The following is a 25,726-nucleotide window of genomic DNA, read 5'->3' on the forward strand; positions in this document are numbered from 1 at the left end:
AAATGTACTTGTTATGGCTGTTCAGTCTTTCAAATACTTTCCTCTGCTGTCCTGGCTGGTGAGGAAATGCATGTAATTTCAACTCCACTTTCTACTTACAGGTAGTTAAGAAAATTTGCCTTTTAGGCTTCTGTTACTTTTTTTCTTCCTCCAAGTACATCTCTTAGGAGATCCTTAGAGATCTTCAGAGACTCGGGCATTAAGAATCTGTCTTTGGACATGTAGAGAGCAACTTGGGTGTGAGAGTTAATTGGTCTCAATCATCACTATTAAGCACATTGAAGGAATCTTAGAAGGAATCTTACCCTGCCATCATCACTAGAAAGATTGCCTAGGCTCTGCTTCCAGCTATTCCCCTGCATTACAGCAAAGATTGCTGAGCCTCAAGGCTTTCTCTGAAAGACATCTTTAGCTTTGCAAAAGCAAATCCAGCTTTCTTCCCATTGCTCCTCTTAGATAGAACAAGAGAAGGGGAGGAGAAAGAGTCCTAGTCCTCCTAATCAAGGCAGGGGGGAGAGTAGAGATGAGTAGTGCAGTCCACCACAAGGATGAGCTAATTCAGGTGCTCTTCTCTACAGCTTCTGCTTCAATTCTCAATATTTAACTAGTTCAGATAGTAGCCCTGCACCCTTTAACCAGATTAAGGCTGTTGGCCTCTCTTGTCATAAGGGCACATTACTGGTTCATGGACAGCTTCTACCCCAGGTCCTTCTCGGGGCAGCTGCTTCCCACCCAGCCTGTGGTTCCTGCCCAGGAGCAGGAGTGGTCATTCCCGGTGTGGAGCTGCATGAGGTTCCTCCTGTCTCATCTCCTGGGCCTGTCCTGCTCCCCTTGTGTGGCAGTGCCCCCAGCTGGCCTACCAGCCACTCCTCTGGCTTTGTGTCATCTGCAAACTCACTGAGAGCTCAGGGATGCAGCACACAGGCCAAAGGAGCCTCACTTTAAACTGAAAAACAGTAACAGTTCCCAGCCCCAGGTGGTAATGGATTTATGCATCCTGACAGCACACACCTTCACTTTTCTCTAGTGGTAGAGAAGGCTTCTATAGAGCCCTCTCCCATTTAAGGGATTCAGAGATTTAGCCTTACTGAAAAAAAACATAAATCGTAGTTTCAAAAACTGGGGACACAGGCACTTCCAAAACAACTAGGTAAAAATTTTATTGTTTATCTGAACTGCTGAGTAGGCTACACAGCTTTTGGGTTTTTTCCTTGAGCCCCGTACCTTTGTAAAAAAGGGAGATGTAACTATCAGTAGAAATGCAGACCAAAGCTAAAATGAGTATGACTTTAAGTTATAGAAGTTGGGTGCCTGTCATGGCAAAAACACAAGTCAAAAATGATAAAAGAGTCAGAGCAGAGTTGTCTTTTTTCTTTTACTTTAAAAATACTGAAACACTCAAAAACAGAAAAGCCTCTTGAATCCTTGTAGAAAAAAATAACTATGCATAAGTCTGAAAAAAATATAACCTGATTCAGATCATGCCATGCTTTGGGCAAGCTACATGGTCTTTAAACACACCTTGTGAAAGTGTTTGGACTGAGGAAAATACACTGCCCACCTCCCATTCTGGACAGCTGACTGATGTTCCACAGAAAGCCGAGTACCAACAGTGCATAATCCTGGGAAATAAATAACAGTGAAAAGCCTTATTCTCTGTTTTTTTTGGAAATAGGATTTGGCAAAATTCCTCTATCTCCACAAACACCAGCTGTAAAAATCAAATTAACAAATTCCAGTTATGTTTACACATCCCATCATTAAGTTTGCATACCATCTTACTGTGTTTTGGTACTGTTCTGAAAGTAGTATTTTGATACACATGACACAACCACACAGAAAGACACAGCAGCAGTTTTCTTGCTGGACCAGGAACTCCACTTGCCTCCCCACATGGCCTATTTCAGCTCCTCTTTGAAATGCTGTTGTTATACTCACCCAGCTGTGTCTGCTGTACCCACCAGCCCTGTCTTACCCACATCTAAGAGGAGAAGCATGGTAGTTGAGTCTAAAATTAGGAAACTCTTAGGCCATGCCTTCATCAAAAGGACACGTCACTCAAGGTCAGCTGTACATACTCTAATGTATGTACAAGAAACAAGATGACCCCATCTTCTGGTATCAGACCTCAACATCTGGCTCAAAAGTCTTTTGGTAAACTTTTGACTTGTCTTTTGGGAAACTTTTGATTTTGTCAAGTGAGGAGAGCAGGGTTCACTTACCAGACAGCATGGCCAGGACTTTTAGCACTTAGAGCAGCAGGAAAAGGCAGCCTGAAGAGCATGAGAGCAGTAGGAAATTTATTTATTTGAAGGAGATAGAAATAGGGCTTGCCTTTTATATGCCAGGCAGGAGGATGGAGGAGGGCCAGCAGCACCGGATGCTTGTATGCAGATATACCCAGTTAAATTTATGGGCAAGTCATCACCCTCTGCAAGTATTCTGCTGAGTCATTTCTACTTTACCTTGTTACACATGATGATCAGCCTCTACATGTGAACTAACGAACAGCCAGCAAATTAATAAGGTAGGAGGCCATAGTCCAAACTAGCTCTGCTAGTCCAGGTCTATCATATTCAGGTAAAAAACCCAAAAAACAAAGGGAAGAAAACACATAATTGATTTGTAAAACCCAATGTTTTTAAAATTACTGTCAGTGAAGTTAAGCCTTAAGCTGTAGAAACAATACCAAGTCACACTGAACTTCTACCTAAACAGGCACCTTCTAGAGAGAAAAGTCTAGAAATTGCCAATAAGCAGGCAAGAACTAAAACAATTTGTGTTGTTTCTAGTGGACTTTGTACGAAAATAAGTGAGCTGGAAGCCAGCCAGGCTACAAGAACCTGCTCTTGTCATATCAAGAAGTGCAGAAGAGTATGGTCTTGTTAGCATAAATAAAAATAGCAGCAATGTACCCAGCACAGATTCTTTCAAGTGCCAGCTTTCACTTTGCAATGCACAAGCACCCACACTAGCTACTGTTTCTTGGGAAGCTGAGACACACATAGCCATACAGCTGCCTAAATTAAAATTCATTGCTGGGATGCCAAGATTTCCAAACAGCAACAGCAGAAATAAATACACATTTCAGTATCCCATTTCATCCATTTCTGCAAGTTTAAATAGTACTGAGTTTGAACAATACTTGTAATTGGGATAAAAATCCCACCAGTTTCTATTATTTTTAAACTGTAGGCAGTATATGACACTGCTCCCCTCTAAATTGCAGCTCACATAATCAGGTATGAACAGACAAAAATGCAGCTTTTACCCAAGAGGAGAGGAGAACATAACGGATATTTTTAAGTTAATATGAACTCTTCTATAGAGACAGGCTGACTATAAAGGAGCAGGTGAAGTATCTGTTTTCTAAGCACTTATGTTTAAGGCACTGTTAGTGACCTATTAACAGAGCTGTCATTTTTATCACCAGTAACTATTGAAATTTTTAATATGCAAGTAATGAGGTAAAGATACAGCATTGGAAGACATTGCATATAGATAGGCCTGCAGAGCCATGGGATTTAGTTTACCTTTACAAATGAGATTCAACAGTCAGATTTCACTGCAGCAGGAGTCAGATAATGACTTTTTATGTCAGGAAAACATCAAATACTCCAGATTATTTTGCCTGCATGAAGTAACTTTTAACACTCAAAATTAAATAGTTTTCCTTGTCCCCACCACTTGCGCAATCAAATATGAACTTTAAAAAGACAGGAAATCACATGAAATTTGACTCTGTGCAAGAGGGTATGCCAATGGCAAAGCTGGCTAAAACTGAGCTGACTTCAGCCCAAAGCTGAAGGCATCTCGATGCCACCAGCAGCAGAGACCACCAGCTGCATTAACAGAGCTGAAGTCTAAACTAAAGACTAGCACACTCAAAACCCTTACCACACACCTTTACTGTAGTTGTCACATTTTGTCCTGTAAAGTGTTGATGACTTCTTGCCCTGTATCCCAGCACTGACAAGATTATTTAAACAAGCATGAAAGGCCAAGTTTCATATGAAGGGTAAGACAAGGTCCAATTTCAAGACAAGAAATGGCAAATCAAGTTTGTAAAATATTTAATAGAGCAGTTTCCCAGTGGACTCCTGACCAGAATCATAACCAGACTTCTAAAAATTATATATATTTTCAGATTTGAAAATTTATCTTTATTTTTTACAAAATGGATTCCAGGAAGTTTAAAAGGCAATATCATAGAGGACTGGGGCGCAGAAATCAGGTGTAGTCATTCAAAGCATTCAAGTAGGAATATGGTCATATAAATATTTGAAAAGCATCTTTTATCATAAATGTTCAGAACAAAATGTATAACTCATTCCAAACTAAAAATTGAGCTTTATAGCACGTATTTCCCTGAACAGAAAAAATAAGTAACTTTTGAAATATTTCTAAAGGCCTGAAAGCTTTTTCCATGGTTAGTTACAATTAGAAGACTTGCCTTAGATTAAATTCCTTCCTTTCCAAATACGGAAAGTATTAACATCGGTCCACTGTTAAAACAGACAATGTGTTGCAAATTAATTCTGGTAGAGTATGTTCCAAGAAAGCCTGGAGTACAAAGGTGCTGAGGTGGCTCTGAGTTAGTAGTCGTCGCCCCTGCTGACAACCTCCTTGCAGGTGGGGCGCAGCAGGATGGTGTGCTCGAACTGCGCCGTGTAGGAGCCCTTGATGTCGCACAGGGGCGGGTAGGGATCCACGATGCCCAGGTCGCACAGGTTCTTCAGAGCCATCAGGTATTTGCTCTCCCCCAGGCGATCCAGCCACCGCCGGCAGAAGGCAAGAGTACCAAAGTTTTCGTTGATAACGTTTAGCAAGTGTTTCGCTCTTGGAAGCCTTGGAGGGAAAAAACCAAACAAGAACGTGTTGGAGAAGACAGAGATATCACCAGCATGCATTCACTACAGAAATAAAGCACACCAACTAAGAATAAAGTTAGACTGCAAGGTCTTTTCAGAGTGCCTAGACTTGGGATGTCTTTCTACATCAGTCACATGTTCTCTTTAGAAAATGAAGTGTGCTCTCCTCCTGCAAATAGATATCCTTCAAAACAGACTGTGAACCTATCTGCAAGCTAAACTAAACACAGGGACAGAAATCTCTCTCTTAAAAATTTCATTTTATAAAGAAAATCAGAATTCTTCCTGATTCAGAGTGGTCAGTAATCTGAACTAATTTTGAAAGAAGCTTGGTGGTTTAAAATGCTGAGTTTTCACTTCTGAAGTAAATACTCAGTAAGCTTTTTATTCATACATCTTACAATATACAGGCATAAAAAATATATATATTTATAGATCTTTTAAAAACTAAGCTTAGTTGCAGTCAAGCAGTTCCTTTGCAACCTTTAGTCTAATTCTTCCTATCCTCTCTCACACTCCCGGTATGTGCTATGGAAAAGCATTTCTGCCTGCTACGTTTCTGACCAGAGTGGTCTTTGTTTCAGAAAATATGTTGCACTCCTACAAATGCCAAAATGCAAACCCAGTGAAATTAAAAATGAGGAATTTCTTCATTTTACAGCCATGCACTAAAACAAAAACTCAAAACTCTCAAAATATCCATACAATAAAACAGACGGCACAAATAGCTTAATAGATTCTGGGAACAGCAGCAAGACAAAGATTGTGACACACAACCACAGTACAGATACTGACTAAAAAAACCCACTATACATTTAATACACAGGTGAATACACAAATATATTCTATATATTACAAATCATAAAAAAAATAATGGCAGGAAGATTGTATTCCCAAAACATATTTTCTCCATTTTCAGTTTCTTGGAAATAATTCTGTGTTATTCCACACTAACAGTGAGAGTGTAACAATATTGCTAGTATTGCCCCTCAGGTCCTTGACAGCCTTATTAATTAGTGAAGAACATGCATTGTTATCAAATTTGAATCCCAAGGGGGTGGTAGCTCTATGAAAATACACCAACAAAATCCAACCTTATTGGCACATGCCCAACATCAAAGTTCTTCATGTAATGAGAACACTCCATATCATCATGAACAACGCCTTTTCCTGTGCTACCAAAGGTTTCTATGGCATACACTTCACCTTCCTAAGGAGAGAAAAAAGGAACATGCTGCAATATGAAAATGTGACATTGTGTCATTGTGATACAACATTTCAGTATTACACTTCTGAACACGAGTAATTAAATGGGAATAGATTCAATTGTCAAATCAATGTAGAAAAAATTCAGTATGAAGATTTCACACATTAGAGTTCCAACTACCATCAACTATTTACATTAGTAGCATTTTATTTCAAGCCAGAAGCATCAGCATGTTTCTAGTCCCAATTTCTCAAAGTCCTTGCAGTTAAAACATTGTCAAGGCATACATCTAACATAGCTAAGAGACTACTTTTGCTACCTGGAAGTACTTCTCCTGTGCTATTCAGGTCTAAGTCCTAGGATATGTATAGTTTAGACATAGCAAATAGATGTTGATTACAGACTCATACTGCACTGATGAACTTTCTGCCCAATTTCTGCAAGAATTTTCTGGTAACAGATGCTAGTATATACCTTTAACCTGCTCATTTTCATTCCACAAGATTAATTTCTTGAAGAAATGAAGGTGATACATATCTGCCAAGGGCATTATCAAAATTCTAGCTAAGAACATACTGAAATGCCACTATACAAACTCATTTCTGCCAAGTGCATTCACACATCCTTAACAGCAGGACTGTGACAGGGACTTAACAACCCACGGCATCAAACACTGACGGACACTATGAGTTCACTGTTTATTTTATTAAGCTACTTTTAAAGTCACCAGCCCAGAATGAGAAGCCATATGAAAAGCAGCAACAGGCTACAAATTCAAGACAAACGTTTGAAGATGTCCCTGAATATTCAACTGACTCATTTAAAAAACCAACCCTCAAAAGGCCCAATGCTGCCACAAGATTCACTTAAAACCCACTTTTTCTGAATAAGGATCATCAGAGGCTCTGTTAGTCACAAAAAATTCCCTGGATTGCAGTTTGATACTATAATTAGCACAGTACAGCAAGACCTTGGCTATGCTTCACATTCTTCATTGTCAACCTCACCGTACTTAACAATGTAGAATTGTGTCCTAAGTAACCTACAGAAGCTGAAGAAATTAGAAAAAGTCTTCTCCCCAAAACGAAGCCATTAACTAAGTCAAACTAAGAAGAACACACAAGTTTTTCTATCTTCCTTTTCCAATACTCTTAATCTCTTTGCACAGTCTTATAAATAAGATAATTTAAACTCTGCCTTTTTGTGCACATCATAGGTCAACAACTATGATACAAGTTTTGGGTGATGAGAGTGAGCCTACCTCAAAAAACAATCCTGTCCAGACCACACTTGTGCCTCTTCAGCTCTGACAAGCCTTATCTATCCTGACAGACTTACCGGTGATCATTAGTGATGAAGCTTAGAATAAGATTAAAAGCATCTTGTCTCATCACCCATCCTTTAAATCTTATCTTATGAGAACAAGAGCTTCAGTGACAATGATGGCTAAATCTCAGGTTCCATGTTTGAATACTGCCTTCCCAACCGGTACTTTGTCACATCATGTACAGCCATTGCCCTTTCCCTGCTCCAGAACAATACCCAAACAACATCTTTGAACTAGCCTCTCACATTAACTACAAATACACTTAATTACTTGGTATCTGCAGAGAAAAACTACATTGGGAACTTTTCAAGAAAAATACTGTATCTAACAGTACTCACAAAAAGTTATCCAAAACTACACTTCAGATGTATTTATCAAGAATTACCTGAGTGAGAGAAGATTTCATTACAAAAGAAACAAACAAGGAGTATGAATGACCTACAAGTCATTCAGGAAAACTCTGATTTCCTAAATTCCAGTTCACCCCTAAATATGAATTCCTTTTTATGTTTCTTTTCTTTTCATGAATGTTCCTAATGCAACATTCCAACACTCCATTAATAACATATACACACAGAGAAATAAATATGTAGGAGTTTTAGTAAGTATTACTGTGGCATTCAGATTTCAACAGTGGTGGGTTTCTTTTGGTTTGTTTTTTAAATAGCAGTGTTCCAAGGCTTCAATTTCAGGAAGTGTTAGATACCTGAACACTCCAGGGCTAAAATGAAGAAGGCACTGAGACAGAACTACTCCTGTATAGGAGCATTACACATTACAGCAGTTATTCCACTGCAATTATTCACCAGAATGACAAAAACTACAAATGAAAAGTGCACAAGAATACTATTCTTGCAAATGATACTGGGGAAAATTAACAGAAGGAATAAAGAATTCAACTGACCTCCATTCTTGTGGCTTCTCCTCCTTTCACAATGGGTACTGTTTTTCCTGCATGTATCCTATAGGGCCCAATGGAGTGTCCGTTCAAATTGCGGATTGGCTTCACTTTGGAAGAGAACATGAATATTACAGGCAATTTCCTAACAAATGGTGAACCCTTTAGGGCAATTTGGTTTGTTATCCCATATTGAAAGTGTAATAGTGAGTCATCATACTGCACAGGAACCAAAGTCAGAACTATCCACATACCTTGTACAAACACCAGCCAAAACACAGGTTAGTTTTGTAGGCTTTAGCAAGGCTTTGTTATTAAAGACCAGCAACTCCAACAGTAATAAAAGCTTATTAATAAAGCCAAACAGCAAGTATCAAATCATCTGTACAGTTCGAAACTGCTGTTTAGTATTCGTATTATCATCTTGTCTGTTAAGAGATGCAATACTTGGAAGTATAAGCCAAGAACGTTTCTCCAAAGGGAAGGCAAGCCAGCCATAAACATGTATTTATGCAAGACCCATACCATCCTTCTAGCAGAAAAGTCTTTTCAATATCTTATGTTGAAATCAAAATTTACACAAATTTATATACAGGTTCACACTTCTAAAACAACTATCCCTATATGAAGAAAATAACTTGCCTTGGTATGTTTTGCCATCAATTTCAACTTCATAAGACTCCATAACTTCTTGTATGGCCTCTCCCACATCACAGAGACGTACATCTATTCCAGCACACTGAAAATAAATGCAAATATAAATGGAAAATAATCACAACATTTACTGAAAAAGTCTTTGTAAATTACTTATATAAGGATCATACCTTTATTCCAGTATTTGTGGCATCCTTTACAGCTTGTAATAGTCTGTCATATTTTGGATTGAATGTGACTGTAAAAGCACAGTCAATAATTCGACCTGAAATCAGCAGAAGTTAGTTAGCTTCACAGTATTTGCACCGAAGAACATTCTCAAAGTTTTAATTAATAAATGAAAACTAACCACTAATATGTGTTCCAAAATCTATTTTGCAAATATCATTGTATTGCAGGACTGTTGGATCTCCAGCATTGGGAGTGTAGTGGGCAGCACAGTTATTCAGAGAACACCCCGTAGGAAATGCAAGACCTGCATTTAAACCATTTTCCTTTATCAGCTTACGTGAGCAGTCTTCTAGTTTTTCACTGAAAGGCAGAGGGGAGGGAGAAGAAAAAAAGAATAGGACAGTTGTCATTAGTATTTCTTATGACTACTTCAAATAAATCAATGCAAGAACAAAACGTCAGAAAAATATTAAAGCAAATGTTTTTATATCAAATCAAACTATTTGTATGCTAAGTGGACAGACAACCCTAGGCTGAAAAACATAGGCACAACACAACAATCTTCAGCTCTTTGTGTTGTTTCCTCTACCTTTCTTGGGCAAAAATGAGCCCTTCTCTATTGTTTTAAGTTTAAAATATTTATCCTTACAAGGTACATTTAACCCATCCTTCCTGAACAGCAGAGGTTAGACAACCAAAGTTTAGGCAAATTAAATGCATTCTTTATAATTACTGTGATTTAAAAAGTGGTGGGAAAAAGGAGGTAAAGCCTCTTATTTATTAAAAAACTGATTATAAAAGGACTTTTTTAAAAAAAACTGAGTGGTAATTATGATCAAATAAAACCTTGTGAGACTAGCCTTTGTTTTTTGGTTTTGTCTAATCTCATGATGCTAGCTACTGCAAATTCACAAATACACATCCAACGGTGCATTCTCCTTCAGTGTCAGTGAATGAGGTAAACTGCAGCTCACTGCAGTGCACCAAACTCTGATTTTAAGAAAGCCAGAGAAATATGAAAAAAGAGAGCATGTTTTAATCAGCAAGGCCCCACAGTCTGAGGTACTTTATCAAGAACAGTCATGTTTTGAGAAAATGTGTGCTTAGAACAGCCAAACTGTATAATTCACGAAAACAGATTTGTTTCACCCAGACTAGTGAGCTGCCTTTCTTCTACTTTCCCTCATGGCATATTATGTCTTTCTGTTATCCTTGCAGTTACCTTGGGGATCAGCTCTCATTAGCTTTCTTACTATCCTACTCTTGTCAGCACAGTCCTCAGTCACACCAGGCTGAAAGCACCTGATTTTGGAAGCTAAACTGTTCTGGATCAGTGCAGTACTTGGACAGTAGACATTCAATCTAGATAAACTGAAGGACAGAAAAAGTAATAGTTGGAAGAGTCACAAAAATCAGTCCAGGCTAATTCTTTCTTTAATCAAATTCACATTCATCTGAATCCATTTGCTCAGTTATTTCTTACTAACTGAGAATAATAAAAAACCCCACTGTGTTTCCACCAGAAACACCAGTCAGTCAAAGACGACTGAACATAGTCCAAACCTTCCTGCCCTGGACTGAATACACAGCCATGCTGGTTTTATGCCTCCTCTCCTTGCCCAGTCCCCAGCACAGACTGCACCTCACTGTCCACATGCCATTTCATGACAATTCTGGCAAGCAGCAGCAGCAGTGCTGCTATTGCTGCTTTTCCCAGTACTGCTGCAGAGTAGCAAAGGCACTGAAAACTAAATGAAGCATATAATCAAAGTACATTAACATCATGGAAAGCTTAGTTTAAAATTCAGTATAATCCCAGGCCCTGTAAAGCTGCATAAGCTAAAAATGCAAGAAGGAGCTTAAAGGAAATAATTGGCAACGGAAATAATTGGCAAGTGGTTGTGTACCTCAAACAAAAATCTCCCCAACATTCATTACACAGTGAATTAAGCACACAAAACTGAGACTAAATCTCTCCCTCTCTGGAAAATGAAGAAAAATCTAGAGCACAGGTCTTCTAGAAGATGTGTGTCCTTACCAGATTTCTATCATTGTCATTCCAGGTTTTATCCAGCTCATAACGTATTTCCTCACTTGTCTGTGTGCCTCTGCAGCCTCCCGAAAATCATTCCAGATTTCCTCACTGGCTTGGTCTAGTGCTTTCTTTTCTTCACTAGTTGTTCTCCAAGCAGCAGTTCGCCTTGAAAATAAAGGAAATGTTTCAAACAAGTTACTATAATCACAGCAGTCATTACAACTTCTGTCTAAAGCCTGCAAAGTGTTTATTAACCAGTCAGGTCTACATTCCCTCGTGTAAAAAAAGATCCTGATTTATACAATTTTCAGAATAAAGGAAGCCTATTAAAAAAAAAAACAACTATCAGTACCACAGACTAGCAGCTGTGAAAGGCAGTAACATCCTACCAAAGGCCCAGACAAGCAGGGTGCTTGAAGGATGCCCAAGTTTTCAAAGACACAGAACAGGTGTACAAAATTCATATTAATACCTGCAATTCCAGTTTAGCAGGGCAAAAAACTGCATCAGGCTCTACTCATGCAAAAAGTTTATTTTTTTCACAATCTTATTCATTCAGACAGCGTTGTTCCTGTATAGAGATGAACCTCAGCACTGTAGTGTGGCTGCTTGGCCCAGAAACTGCTGCTGACACAGACAATAAGCATCTTCAAAATTTAAGAGCTTGCAGTTCCAGTATTATTTTCAGTCATGCTCAGAATATTTAAGTAATAACACCTAACACAGTGCATGGTAAGTATGACACATGTCAGAATGTTACTTTCTAAATGGGCTGGATGGTGAATCAACATTTGTTACGGGAGAGCACCACTCATTCTGGCTCTTTGGTAGGTTCATAGAACAAATACAGATATAGTTTTTAATACAGGATTAAGTATAAGATTAGCTTTAAATATATTTTGTATTATGCAAAAATCCAATGTGACTAAGGTTCCATGAAAGCAAACAAACAAAAACATAATTAAAGTCCTCCAATAACTGTCAGAACTTAGCTAGAAGACTACTCTGACTACAAAGTAGAGAATAACACTTCAAATGGTGAAGCTGTAGCCACATAATAGTGCAAAAAACCCTAGTGATGACTCAAAGAACTCTGTACATGCTATGCAAGACAAAAACTACTAGAACAATACACAGCTACACAGGCTAGCAGGTGGGTCTTCAAAGAAAATGGGTGGTGGACAAAATGGACCAAAGATGCTGAAATACACTGATTTTCAAATTTAGAAATTAATGCAAATGAGTTGATTCTAAGCAAACAACTGAGTACACAGAGAGTAAAGGATTAGCTTTGGAAATCCAAAGGTGCAGCTTTTTACCTGTTTCATAGACACGTATCTTAGCTCCACTCTGAGTTTTCCTTCCAAAAAATAGGTACAAGTGAACCAAGGGACTATGCCCTTGTGTTTTGCTGCATTTTGAACTAAGAATATATACTTATATATAGATTTATAAGTATATATATTTATACTGAGTATTTCAAAATAGTTGAAAAGATAAAGGAGGATAAATCTTTCTCAGGATGATCAGAGGATACAAAATATTTTGAGACCCTTTTGCTTGTTTCCATTGAACTTTCTACTTCTTTTCAGATAAAAGTGTAAAGCAGAAATCCCACATTTACCTTTTTGAGCAGTTTCCTTGCTCCAATAGCAAGCATCACACATACTACTCCTACAATTTCCCTCAATCCAGCAAATTCTACCAAAAAAAGAAAGCAACGTGCTGTAAAACCTGGGCTCCTGCACTGCCACTAGAAAACTGGACTTCTTCCAGCACAGTAGTCATTGAAGATGGAAAAGGTGCACTGCAGAAAAACACTGGGGACAGAGACTCAAAGATCCTTTCAGACTGTTCTGGATTCCAGCAGTGAACACCCCTTGGTAGCAAGAATTGCTGACAGAGTCTGGGCAGCTGCTCTGCCATCTGTCACAGACTTGAGTGCAACTCCAGCAAACTGGCAGGAAGCCATCCTCACTCTGTCTTACTGTATTTCAGCATATTGTCACTTCACACAAGTCAACCGGGGGACAGAACTGCCTCTACATGTAAAAACACTGTAGCAGACCCAAAGCATTTTGCTGAAAAAGCTGCACTACTGCCACCTGGGAGCTCAGGAAGGGAGGCAACAAGAATTTCTGCTAGGGCCTAAGCACTTCAGGACACATGAAAAATCAGTTGGTCAGGTGAAGGCCTCATGCCAAACATCAAGTCCTCCCACAGGTACATGAGCTAAGAAGCTTTTTTTTTTCCCCTAATGTGCTGCCTGTCACATGTCAGCTGAAGAAATTCAACTCTTGCTCCAAACCATTTGGTCCAGCTTTTTACTCCAGTTCACAGCCTGCAGTTTTCACCAGTACAAATCTTTACAGGATCACACTGTAGTTTAGATTATAGTGATCAAAGAAATCCAGAAAAGCATTTCCTCAGATTATCTTCCCCCAGATAATCCAGTCATGGTGGAGGGAAGGGATGCCATCCAGAGGGACCATTACAAGGTTGAGAGGTGGACCTGTGTGACCCTCATGATGTTCAACAAGGCCAAGTGCAAGGTTCTGCACCCTGTCCTGGGTCAGGACAATCCCCTCACAAACACAGGCTGGGTGAAGAATGGATTGAGAGCAGCTCTGAGGAGAAGGATTTGGGGATGTTAGTGGACAAGAAGCTCCACATGACCAAGCAATGTGCACTCACAGCCCAGGAAGCCAAATCACACACTGGGTTGCATCAAAATCACCATGGCCAGCAGGTCAAGGAAGGTGATTCTACCCCTCTACTGCATTGAGAGACCCCACCTGGAGTATTACATTCAGCTCTGAGGCCCCCAAGATAAGAAAGATGTGGGGCTGTTTCAGTGAGTGCAGAGAAGGGCCATGAAAATGATCATGGCTGTAAGCACCACTCCTGTGAAGACAGGCTGAGAATAGGTGGGGCCCTGCAGCCTGGAGAAGAGAAGGCTCTGGGGAGACCTCATAGCACCTTCCAGAACCTGAAAGGGAGGGCTTTTTCCAAGGTCATTAGTGACAAGACAAGGGGTAATGGCTATAAACTGAAAGATGGTAGGTTTAGATTAGAAGCTAGGAAGAATTCATTTACTGTGAGGGTGTTAAGGCACTGGAACAGGTTGCCCAGAGAAATTGTGGAAGGTGTCCCTGCCTATGGCAGGGGGGTTGGAACTAGCTCATCTTCAAGGTACATTCCAAAGCAAACCAGTCAGTGACTCTGTAACAGCAAAGAGGCAGAAACAAGTAGGCAGGGTCAAGAATTCCTGAATTCTACTTTAACAGAATTGGTGTATCATGAAACACTGCTTATTTATTTTCTGCCCTCCCAGTTGTATCATTTCAAATTCCCACATCTGCAAGAAAAAAAACACAAGCTTCAAAAAAACCCAAAAACCAAAACACCCCCCCCCCCCCGCCAAACAACTGGAGATATAAAAATGTTAAACCTGTTAGTCTGTTGTCTATGGAAGCATTGATTATCTGCTATTATTTTTAGGCTGAAATCTGAATGACGCCCACTTCTAGCTGAACTTCTCACACAAAATACACAATTGTGGGTTGATGAGAGGTAACTTTAGAAAGCACATGACATTAACAGTTAAGAATAGAAGTGCAACTCTTAAAAAAATCAAAGGCAAAACCCTACTGACCTCAGCATGAATAAGACATGGCACAAAAATGCTCCACCAATATATAAAATGAAGGAATTACTCAGAATATGAAATGTCCTGGCATTAATGTCAGCTACTAATTTAAGTAGTGGCTTATATTAGGAAATACTAAAGTAGCATAGCAATATTTGAATATTTAAATTAGGAAGAAAACTAAGCATATATTTGCTTAAGCACATTACATGAGGAAACTATTTCAGGTTCCTTAGAAGCATATATTCTTCCTCCATAGCAGAACATCAGGTCCAGAAAAGACACCCCACTTAAATCCTGTTATGAAAGGAGGTTTGTTTTTATGGCTTTTGTCCTTTTTCTTTTCAATAAATAGTAGTTAAACCAGAGAAAATATTTTAATCTTCAACAGCTGAATATGTGTAAAAATAGTGTGTTATTTGTTAATAAACTATGTACATGATTAAGTTGTTTATTATCTAGTTTTCTGGTTTAAATATACTCTTATGAACATGGCCCAGGTTAAATACTTAACTCTTACACATTAAAGAATCAACTCCTGGATCAGCCTGCCAGAACTATCCTGTGCAAGCACTTCATTAGCATGCTGATGAAAATGCTGCTCTTGGAAATTGTGTTCAAACTAAAATAATGAAAAAGAAGAAGCTTCCTTGAAAGCAAATTTTCATCTCATAAAAATGAAATCATTATCTGAACACAATTTATAGGGGTACTGGAAGCATTACTTCTCCTACTTATTTTACTTACATTCCATGAGAAATAGGCATTGATTTTAAATAACCAATAAAAACAACATTCCAGAGTACTTTCATTCTGAAGCAAAAGTCATTGAAATCCAGACAATGCTTTCAGACATACAAATATCTACCTACTCTCTCCCTTTGGTGTAAACTATTTTTTTCAGCACATCAAAATGAAAGCATTTCTTCCTTAAGCTTAAAACACTCACCCATCTTGTGTTGGTGGATATTCACATTCTTCTCCCTTTGGGAATACATTGCTGGGAAATAGATCACATATTGGAATAGAAGGTGGATCTGTCTGGACCTTAGCTGTTGAGTATAAGAAAGTGTTACACATGGGACTCTGGAAATACTAACCCTCTTATTTCAACCATAAAAGCTAAACAGCAGATGTTATTTAAGATCCCCTTAACTAGAATCTGGGCTTCTACCAAGACAAAATTGTATCACAATGCCCTCATATGACTTCATTTAGCCAATGCTGGAGGCCAATGAATGCCCTCAATGGCATTCAGGGATACCAGAAAAAAGATAACTTGGCCAGACTTAGCCTAAAAACACAAACTGCACCCTTAAATTTGTTTCAGCTGCAAGACCAGCACTTGCACACACTTAATAACAAATATTCACATAGTCTGTATTTTTGTGCTTGATACCTACGTCCTTTCTTCTTTTTCTTCTTCTTCTTCTTTTTCCCAGTTGCTCCATCTCCTTCACCATCTCCATCTAGAGGAAAGAAAGTGCTCAGCTGAACACAAAATAATCTTAAAAGAATCAATGTTTGAATAGAACACAACAACATCTGGACTATCTGGAAACACTTCTCTTACAGCAGAATTTAATGGATTAAAAGACAACATCCAGAAGCTGCCATCAAACCATCAGCATTTTCAGTCCCTACACCAAATGCAGACCTAAGAAAATAGTTTTGAAAGTTGACAACAAACATATCACCAAACAGAGGAAAAAAGAGAGCTCAGGTAAAGTGTTTTCAGAAAGTCCTACCTCATAGTCCTCTGCTCTCAATTCAGGCAAATAGATGCATGGAATTGTTAAAGGACACTGTATTAGACACAACAGCTAACAAAAAGCTAGAAACTACTGCTTTCACTCCATCTTCTGATCCTCAGCTAAAAAAACTTACTGCATCTGGAAAGGTAAAGACCCCAGAGAAGTAAAGATGACAGCACTCTAGGCCAGGGTAAATTTAATCTTGAGATAACAGGGAAGGTCACAAACAACACTCTCAGCAAAAGCACTGAATGTGTGAGATACAAGGTGGTCAAACACTGGAACAGGCTTCCCAGAGAGGTGAAGATGCCCCATCCCTGCAAATAGTCAGGGTCAGGCTGAATGGAGCTTTGAGCAACGTGATCTGCCTGAAGATCATTGCAGGGCCTTGGACCAGATGACCTTTAAAGGTCCCTCCAACCCAAAACCTTCTCTCAATCTATACCAGTGGGAGGTTTCCAGGGAGCACAGCAGGTAAGCACCAAGAATCAGCCACACCTGGGAGGTAACAACAACCCTGCAGACTTCACATTTGGCAACATCTAATCCCTACTTACTTCATACTCAGTACTTCAGGTGCCATCAGCTACCTAAACCTTCTGGTCCTAACCACAAATTCTTTTCAAAGTAGACAAGTACTACTCATCTACATATAGAACATTTTCAACTACAGCAAGAAGTAAAATTAAAAGAACTTCTAGAATCAAGTCAAAGCATTCCATTTTGAGTCTATTTATCCAGAAGCTTGTACTTAAAAACCAAACCAAAACACTGACCAGCTGCTCCAGTCACTAGATTTCAAGCCTCTCATGATGGTCAATATAATCAGCAATTCTATGCCATGATGAGTGCTGTAATTTTGCAGCTGGGGCAAATTTCAGTAGTGTCACTCCTGCCCCTCCCCAGCCAGCTCAATTTGGCATAAAGTATCTTAATTTAAGTTTCTGTAACAAATTGCAGATATAAATACTTTGTATCTATAGCATGGTCCCAACCTACCAGATTCTTCATCAATCTGTATTTCACAGGCAACCAAAAATCCTTACCAGTGCATATAAATTTCTTTAAAATGTGATAACTTTGTCACATTTGTCTTGACCTTGAGCAATGCCAAAACCATTCATAAAGAAATTAATTAGGCATACTCCAGTTCATTCACCAAGAGATTTCTGGATTATTTTTTCAAAGGCTAGGCCTAAACTGAAGAGAAAAAAAACCCCAGCATTTCTTAAATATTGCTGCTGTTGCTATCTGGGTATTGTAGCTTTTTCATACATCACTGCACGTGAAACTGCCAAATGTGAGCCAAACCAGCCCAGTCTATGCTTTCATGTCCTTGAAGACTGCTGCAGACTAACTGTGCTGCCAGAAACAGAACTACTGCATCTACCAACACTGTTTGTCTTCAGCTTACTTAGCTGCTAAGGAAAAAAAACTGTCACCAGAAAAGCAATTTCAGGTCTCTGTGAAACAGAAGTCCAACCTTATATCATTTTGGTATAGCCATTTAATAACTTAGCACAGTATCATGCAAAAATGTTACATATCAGTGTATTTTAACATGGCCAGGGAAATCCAAAGAGCACTTGCTAATCTCCTTTTTGAAGCCAGTTACAGGCTTATCAAGAGGAAAAAAAATAAAAGGAAAGAGGGAGTAGGTATTTTATTGATTTTAATCTAATGCAGCATGTCTTATAAAAACAATTCTGAAACTACACAATTAAGATGGCAAATAGTGACAACCAGTACAGGCAAGAACACAGCTGTCTTCAAAACACTTCAATTAGTTATAATTTTTCTGCAAAAGTATCAGTTTTACTAAAAACACATCCACATCCAAGTCTAATATGTGGGAAAAAAGAGAGATTATTAATTCAGTCATAGCATCACTTCATTGTTTTATGCTTTCTAATACTGTAATACAATTACTAATACTGTAAAGAGGCTAGGAGAGCACAGTATTTGATCTGCAACTAGCATTGTTATTTCTCCCGAGACAGAACTCTAACTATTCTAATGATTTCAAAGATTTCTTTCCATTGTATACAGTTTTCACTACCCTCCTCAATACTTCTTCCTAAAGTTGCAATGATGGCAAAGCACATATTGCATTAATTTCAACTCCATAATTTGAAAGATACCACAAAACAAGCCATAAGAACAGACTTCTATGCAAGGTACCTGCACTAAACTTGATGCTGCAGATTGGTAATGGTCAAAGATAAATTTGTTACTTAATATGTCTCAGCACTCTGATTGAATTTTTTAAAACTTCCATTCCTAATTCATTAAAATGACATTCCGGAAGGACAAATTCCAGCAAGTGAATGAAGATTTCTAAGCAGACTGCTCAAAGTGTTGAGCCAACTTTATATGCTAATTCAAAAAAATGAAACCAAATAACCACTTTAAGAAATGTGCTTTCTTAAGCATCCATTTCTGTTGAGAACCATCCATCAAACCAAAGGAAATGCAGCACCTTAACTGGATCTCCCTACAGAAAAGATGGACTCGGTCTGGATTTCAATACAGACACTTTCAAGGTTCTGGCTAAGAAAATCAGCTACACAGCACAAGCAACATACAAAGTGTGTGTCTTGCTTATGTATTAATTTCCCCCCAAGTTCAATTTTATTGAAAAATTATAATTACAGATGAGCAGGTTTCAAGTCACTGGTAAAGACTGTAAAACCTATTAATTAAAATGCTACCTTAAAATTTTCTCTGTATGTTTTAAGCCAAGAATAAGAGACATAATTTGGGACATAAATGTCTACTGGCTGCGGTAATGCAAGTGAGAATAATTTATAGCTTACCTTATCTCAAACTAAACATTCCCCTTCAGCAGGTAGATCCTTGAAAACACAAACTTTAACAAAGCCTGTATTGCTGTTACTTTTATATGTACACCTGTGTGACAACAAAATCATTGACAAAAAGTAGAAACTATATAGTTGCATCTCACCTCTAAAAAACAAACCCAACCAAAATCAAACCAAGATATCTGTAAACAGTCTGTTAAAAGGGAGTCTTGGAAGAAGCTGAAACTGGAAATGTTAAGAGAAAATATAAGTTATACTTGCCATCATCATCATCATCTTTTTCTTTCTCCTCCAGGGCTTGCTTGTCCAATTGTTTTGCTACATCATCAAGAGCACCTTCCATTTCTTTATCAGTTTCTTGTCCTGTTTGTAAAGTTTAAGTATGACTTACTGTAAAACATTAGCTCCATGTTAGTAACCAACAACCCCCAAAGCTTTATAAAAACATTATGTTGTACTCAGCCCACAGACACCTGAGCACTTAGTGCCTTTTTCTGTCTTAAAGCAGCCCCAAAGTGTAAGGCTGTAGAACAGTACAGTGACAGGTGCTGTTAATGAAACCTGCACATAAAGGTAGATTAGCCTGACACTTCTGATTACTTTTTTCTGCCAGGGTAACTAATTCTTCTTCCCATAGTAGGAGCCTGCTCTTGTGAGATAATATGGGCGTGAGGTAGATAATTATAAACGCAAAGCACGATCATGGCTAACTGATGGCCTGCTAAAACAAACCCAAACCATCGCGCCTTTACACTATTTGCCCAGACTTGCTCCAGCTCTCTCCGAGAACTTGGGAGGGGTGCAGAGCCTCCATCAGGCGGGATGACTTTTACAGTGGCAGTCTTACACCTTTCTCCCCTCGGGGCATAGGAGAGGGTGAGGGAAGCGGTGCCTTCTCTTGCGCACGCCGGAGCGGGGAGGACACCCCGGCCCCGGCCGACCGACAGCAGCATCCTCCGGGCACCGCCAGCCCCCTCCGAGCCGCGGGGATCCCCCTCAACCCACACCGCTGCCAGGGGCCGGGACAGCGGCCTCGGCGGCGGCGCCCCGCACCCACACGCCGGGACCCTTGAGCCCCCCACGCCCGCGCACAGCCGCGCCCGCTTCCCGGTGTGCGGCCCGAGGCCCCTCACGCCGCCCAGCCCGTCAGCGCAGGGTCGCGGCGCGGCCCGGCCCCTACCCGCAGGGCCCGCTCTGCCCTTCTTCTTCTTCTTGCGCTTCTTCTTGGCGCCATCGTCAGCGCCGAGCCCGGCCGCGCCGTCCCTGTCCTCGGGCTCGGGGGGCAGCTCGCCGTTCAGGTGCTGCTCCCGCTCCTCCGCCCGCCCCACGCCCGCCATGTCGCCGCGGCCGCGCCGCCTCGCGCGCACGGAGCCAGCCGGGGAGAGCGGCGGGGCCGGCGCCACGCTCTGTGGTGCGCGCGGGGCACGCCGGGACGGCGGAGGACTCGGCCGGGAGGGCGGCAGGGGGCGGGCTCTCCGCCGCGCACGCGCGCCGCCGCCGGGGTGCGCGCGCGGGCCCGTGAGGGGGAGGCGGTGGCGGCGGGGGAGGCGGTGGCGGCGGGGGGGCGCCGTGGCCGCTCCTGGCTGCGCGGAGCGATAAAAAATGGAAAGGCGAAATCTTATAAAAACAGCACTTTTTGTCAGGAGGTACAGCTGCTACGTTTCCTTACAGCACGTAAGATTGTTAGGCTTTTACCATTCGAGGGCGCTGAGGAATGTGACTAACGCGAGATAACTGGTGTACAGAATGAAAATAATACAAGGGGGAAAAAATCACTCGTTCCAAGTCACATAGAGCAAAAAAGAGAAGATTCGGATACATGATAAGGACACTGCCTTGTCCCGTTTCCACTACTCTGTAGAAAAACAAGGCAAAATGCCAAATTTGCCAGCATCCACTAATGAATGAAGTATTAAATCAACCCGGCCCTTAAAATTAATTTACTGAGTTTATACTTTTCACAGATTTTCTACAGTATATCCGTGCTGGCTGAAAAATACTTTTCCTGCTTGGTATACTTGAACATAAGATGATGCAATATAGTGCCATTATAATTTATAACATATGAAGGTTCAAAACGGTCCTTTTGTTGCATAGCTATGTTTTAAAATGCTTCCGCAGGCAGGCCTTTGCTTGGGAAAGCTGGTAATGCCCGGTTCCTCACTGAGGTACAAATTCCGCCCCCTTGGCCCCAGCCAGGCTGGCTGGTTCCATCTGCCCCTTCCTTGGGTCATACCCATGGGTATCTCCTCACTCCTGGCCTGATACAATTCCCAGGAAGAACAGAGTTCAAAAGGACTAAACTAATGCTGTAGTACTGATCAAAGTCCATCTTGCTCCAGGCAAGTGTCATGGCAGCATGATTTCCATGCACTGTTGTCGCACTGACAATGGATGACATGATAGCATGTGCACTAATGCTGCCTAGAACACTCTGGATTTATTGCTTTCTATTCTAGTCTTCTAATTAGATAGAAGCAGAATCTACAGAGCTGGTTTGGTTGGGGTTTTCTTGTGGATGGTGGCATGAGAAAGGGGGAGCATCAATGATCAAATTCCCTGAATTCTCCATTTTGAGTCATCTTACATCTTCCTGTTGTGTGTTTATTGTAGTTGGGCACTGTAATGGTCCCAGGATATCTGACAGCAGTGATTTTGTGGTTTGCTTTAGTCCATTAGTCTCTCATACATCAGACTGCTCTACCCCTTGCTCTGACCCCTGTAGTGACTTTGAAAGCTTGAAAAAGAGTGATTGTGCTCCTGTTCCATTCGATCTGGTGTGTGCCAAAACAGGTTGCCAGACCATGGCTTTTGTTGACTCTGGAAGTGAAGTGACAGGTAAAGGAGTCCATAAAGTCTACAGAAGCCCAGGGAAGACAGAAGGGGAATATTGGAGACAGATAAAATTAGAATACATCTCATGCAGAAGCTGCAAACATGAGATCTGGAAATGCATCAGAGGAAAAAAAAAATCACAAGCAGAATAAATGTTTCTGTGGTCAGCTGAACTAACCAAGGCAGTTTTCTCAGAGCATTATTTCTTTCCATCCCAGACTGGACTCTGGCACCATTCATAGTCACTGTGATACCCCAGCAGAGAGGGAGAGATGGCTTGTGCCACATGGTTCAGCAGTTTGGCCTGTCTCTGTTTAGGTGGGGACATTTCTTTGAGCTGCTATTGTTTACTCAGCTGACAATTTTTGGAAAGTGTGTCCAAGTGTCATTACGTTTGGGTGTGTTATTCCACCAATTTTGTCTGAAAATGAACCTTCACATAAACCTCCTTTCTTTAAAAAAGTAGGCTGAAAATAAATTGTAGAGTGGTGTCACACTTAACATAGAATGAAATAAAACCCAGCAGAGTGAAAGCAAGCTGTGAGTGAGCTAGAAAAAGCTGGATTAACCCAGTGTCTGTACAGTTTGAGATGGTGTTTTGGACCCAGGCTGTGCTCATCAGGCTCTCAGGGGAGAGGGCACACAGCAAAGTTAAGCATTTTCCAGGTTATGCTGTTTCCAGACCCAGACTTAGCACCATATATAAGAGAATATGGATAACTAAGAGGGGAATATCATGATAACCAATGTGCAAAAATAGGAATGCTCTGTAAAAAAAATTGCAAAGTGGGAGTAAGAAGCTGGCCTGACTGCACTGACAAAGCAAACATTAATGTGAACAGGCTGACAACCGGTTCCACATTCCCCATCTAGCTGTTTTTAAGAGGATCTAAGCTCATGGATGCAGAGGGTGAGACACACCTTGTTGAATGCCCTTACCAGCTCAGAGTTTTTTGTCCTTCTTCTGTTATTGCCAGTCAGCTGTTCCTAGCGTTTAATACACATTATATTAATGGATGCTACTTTTCCCAATTGCATGCTGTACTAAACAGCGTGATAAGGTGAAAGTATCAGCCAGGCTGTAGGCCAGGAGAGACCTGTGAGTACCATTTTCAGCTGGAAGTTTTTGTTTTCTCACTATTTGTTTTTCTTAATCAGCCTTCCAGACAAAGGCAGGCGGTGGCTGGGGAATTAAGGGAAGGGCTGAATGCAGTCCAAAACATTCAGCAGGATTTGAAACACTTTTCTGAAAGACAACACAAAGAGTCACCTCCTCTTATTTTTCTTCTAAGAAGACTGCTCCAATTGCACTATTTTCCAAGCAAACAAAGTTATGATCTTCAGAAAAAGACTTTTTTCTTAGGGCATGTTATGTTTTCTTTCGTGTTTTGTTTTCAGATTGTATGTAAGTGTCAAGAAATGGCATGGAATGGAGTAGGGGAGCTGTCTCTGACAGCTGTGGTTTAATCCTGGAAAGAGGGTGTGCAAGGACAACTAGGGAGTAAGTGGCCTATATCAGCCCCCAGAAGAGTTGAGCAGCAGGATGTTATATTTGTTTCTGTTGGTATTTCTGGGACTGATGCCATTATTTATGTGTTTATGACACTTTAATACTCTTTTTCCTAGCTGAGGGCCAAAACTCAGAGTCCTTACTCAGCTGTAAAAATTCACTGAAGTCAATGGGAAAATTTTTTTGACTAGAGGTTTAATATTAGGCCTAAATTCTGGAAGTAGACAAGGAAATGTTTCCTGCATGACAGCAAATATGTCTTATGGACTCTAGAAGGAAAGATATTCCTTGTCACCCATTGCTGAAGACAAAGGATTCTTCTACTTCCTCAGCCATCTCTAAAATTTTCTTATGACCTAGATGAAGTAGCGAGATCAACATGGCAAAACCAGACGAAAAATTCACATTTAACTCTGTTCACTGTGTCTTCTTTCCACGTTCCTTAGTGATTGGTTTTTTTTTTTTCTTTTCTTCTTTTTGCTGAACATCAGCTAGATCACAGCCTGTCAGCTGTAATCCAAATGTACTGCCTTGCCTCAGCTGGTGTCCCAACATCTGTGTCCCTTGGAGGACAGGTTTCAAGGGATGTATGAGCGCTTCTGAAGAGAAGCAAATTTCTCCTCTCTGAGTGGTGAAAGTCACCGTGAGAAGCACAGTCTGCTGTGTGTGTACTCAGACTGGGACAAAGCAAATGCTTCTCAGTTTGCATCAATAGATGCATGCTGTGAAATGTGAAAGTAAGTCAGCTTTAGAGCTTACTTTTCAAATTGCTTTTAAACTACAAGATTCATGTGAACAAAACAAGTCAGTGCCTCAGGAAGACTCCTGGAATTTCTGTGGCAAGGAGCTATTGCATTAGGCAGGAATGCAGAAATTAGAAATACATTAGGACATGCTGCAGTGAGCATCTCCCTGACAGCACATCTCTGTGCCTGTGCCTGGTCTTGGTAATGGATGAAAGGCTACAGAGACCCTAGACTGCTGTTTTTAAATAATTTTTTGGGTATTTATGATGGAGTCATAAAAATTATTTTTTATAATAAAAGCATCTTTCTTGATTGACTCACTGAGCCATAACTGCAGATGGAAGCAGTCTTCTTTTCCAGATAACAAACTGAGACATTGTATAGCCTCAGAAATAATTGTAGGTCATATCTCCTGAAAACCCTAATTTAGAGAGATATGAACCTAAATTATCAGGAAGTTATATTTTGAATTTGAGATTGTAATCAATTTTATATAATTTAATACACCGATGTATTAATGTATTCTTATTCACACAGTGAAGGTTCTTTTCTTGTCTGAAGAAAATTTTCAAGACCTCACACAGAAAGTAATGTAGCATGAAAAACACTAAAAATTTCTTTTCCACAGCCTGCTGATGTAACAGCTTTCCTCTGGGTTCTCTGCTCCACCCCTTCTGCATTCTGGGGAGTAATGGAAGTAATGTTTACAGCTGAAGTGCTGGAGGCAGTACCTGTGTATTTCTTTCACCAGATATTTTCTTTTATGTCCAGGATAGTCTTCCATTTCACCTTCACACCTCCTCCAGTCTTAAATTGGAAACAGTCATTCATTTTGCTGTAGATGAAAACTAGAATGAAAGAGAAAGGCAAGAAACCAGAACTGGTCTTGTATTTCACTGTAGCTCTTCCCCCTGGCTTTACTGCTAGGTAATGGTGTGACACCATTAGTGGTGGGAGCAAGGAACTTACATTTTCAAGGAAAGCACAAAACTTACCCCCGAGGTAGATGTAGCCAGGACAGAGCAGGAGAGACAGGGGCAGCACAGGGCTGGAACTGGCACTTTGCCATGCAGTGTGAGCAGAGAGAGAGAGAAGTGGGAAGGTGACAGTGTCCTACATCTAACACTACCTCCTTGAGCTGTGATACCTAATGTTCATTCCTGCTGTCAGCATTTCATGAGTTTAATATATTTAATTTAAAAACTTTGAACAGTTAGTTATATAATGCCACAGAACAGCTTTGCTCT

The 25,726-nt window shown here is 40.3% G+C and overlaps 1 protein-coding gene across 1 annotated transcript; it reads right to left on the reverse strand.

The window, feature by feature from the left end:
• Window positions 1–4,056: 4,056 nt before the first annotated feature.
• METAP2 (methionyl aminopeptidase 2) lies at window positions 4,057–20,838 on the reverse strand. The gene is made up of 11 exons (XM_054630960.2): window positions 20,569–20,838; window positions 19,650–19,751; window positions 16,216–16,281; window positions 15,762–15,864; window positions 11,167–11,328; window positions 9,307–9,488; window positions 9,128–9,222; window positions 8,946–9,042; window positions 8,310–8,413; window positions 5,966–6,081; window positions 4,057–4,848 (listed from the first exon to the last, which is right to left on the reverse strand). Exons 1-11 carry the CDS (start codon window positions 20,723–20,725, stop codon window positions 4,596–4,598), a joined length of 1,437 nt encoding a protein of 478 aa, XP_054486935.1. The 5' UTR covers window positions 20,726–20,838; the 3' UTR covers window positions 4,057–4,595.
• Window positions 20,839–25,726: the final 4,888 nt, after the last annotated feature.

Source organism: Agelaius phoeniceus, chromosome 5 (genome assembly GCF_051311805.1).
Source record: "Agelaius phoeniceus isolate bAgePho1 chromosome 5, bAgePho1.hap1, whole genome shotgun sequence".
Lineage (NCBI taxonomy): Eukaryota > Metazoa > Chordata > Aves > Passeriformes > Icteridae > Agelaius > Agelaius phoeniceus.

Bases quoted from the DNA above. Each gene is read 5' to 3' on its own strand.
- METAP2 (XM_054630960.2), bottom strand. From the start codon at position 20,725: ATGGCGGGCGTGGGGCGGGCGGAGGAGCGGGAGCAGCACCTGAACGGC. The intron at 9,043-9,127 runs GTATGATCCTTA...ATTTATTTTCAG, and splicing joins CCACAAATACTGGAATAAAG to TGTGCTGGAATAGATGTACG. The intron at 6,082-8,309 runs GTCAGTTGAATT...TTCTCTCCTTAG, and splicing joins GAGAAGCCACAAGAATGGAG to GAAGGTGAAGTGTATGCCAT.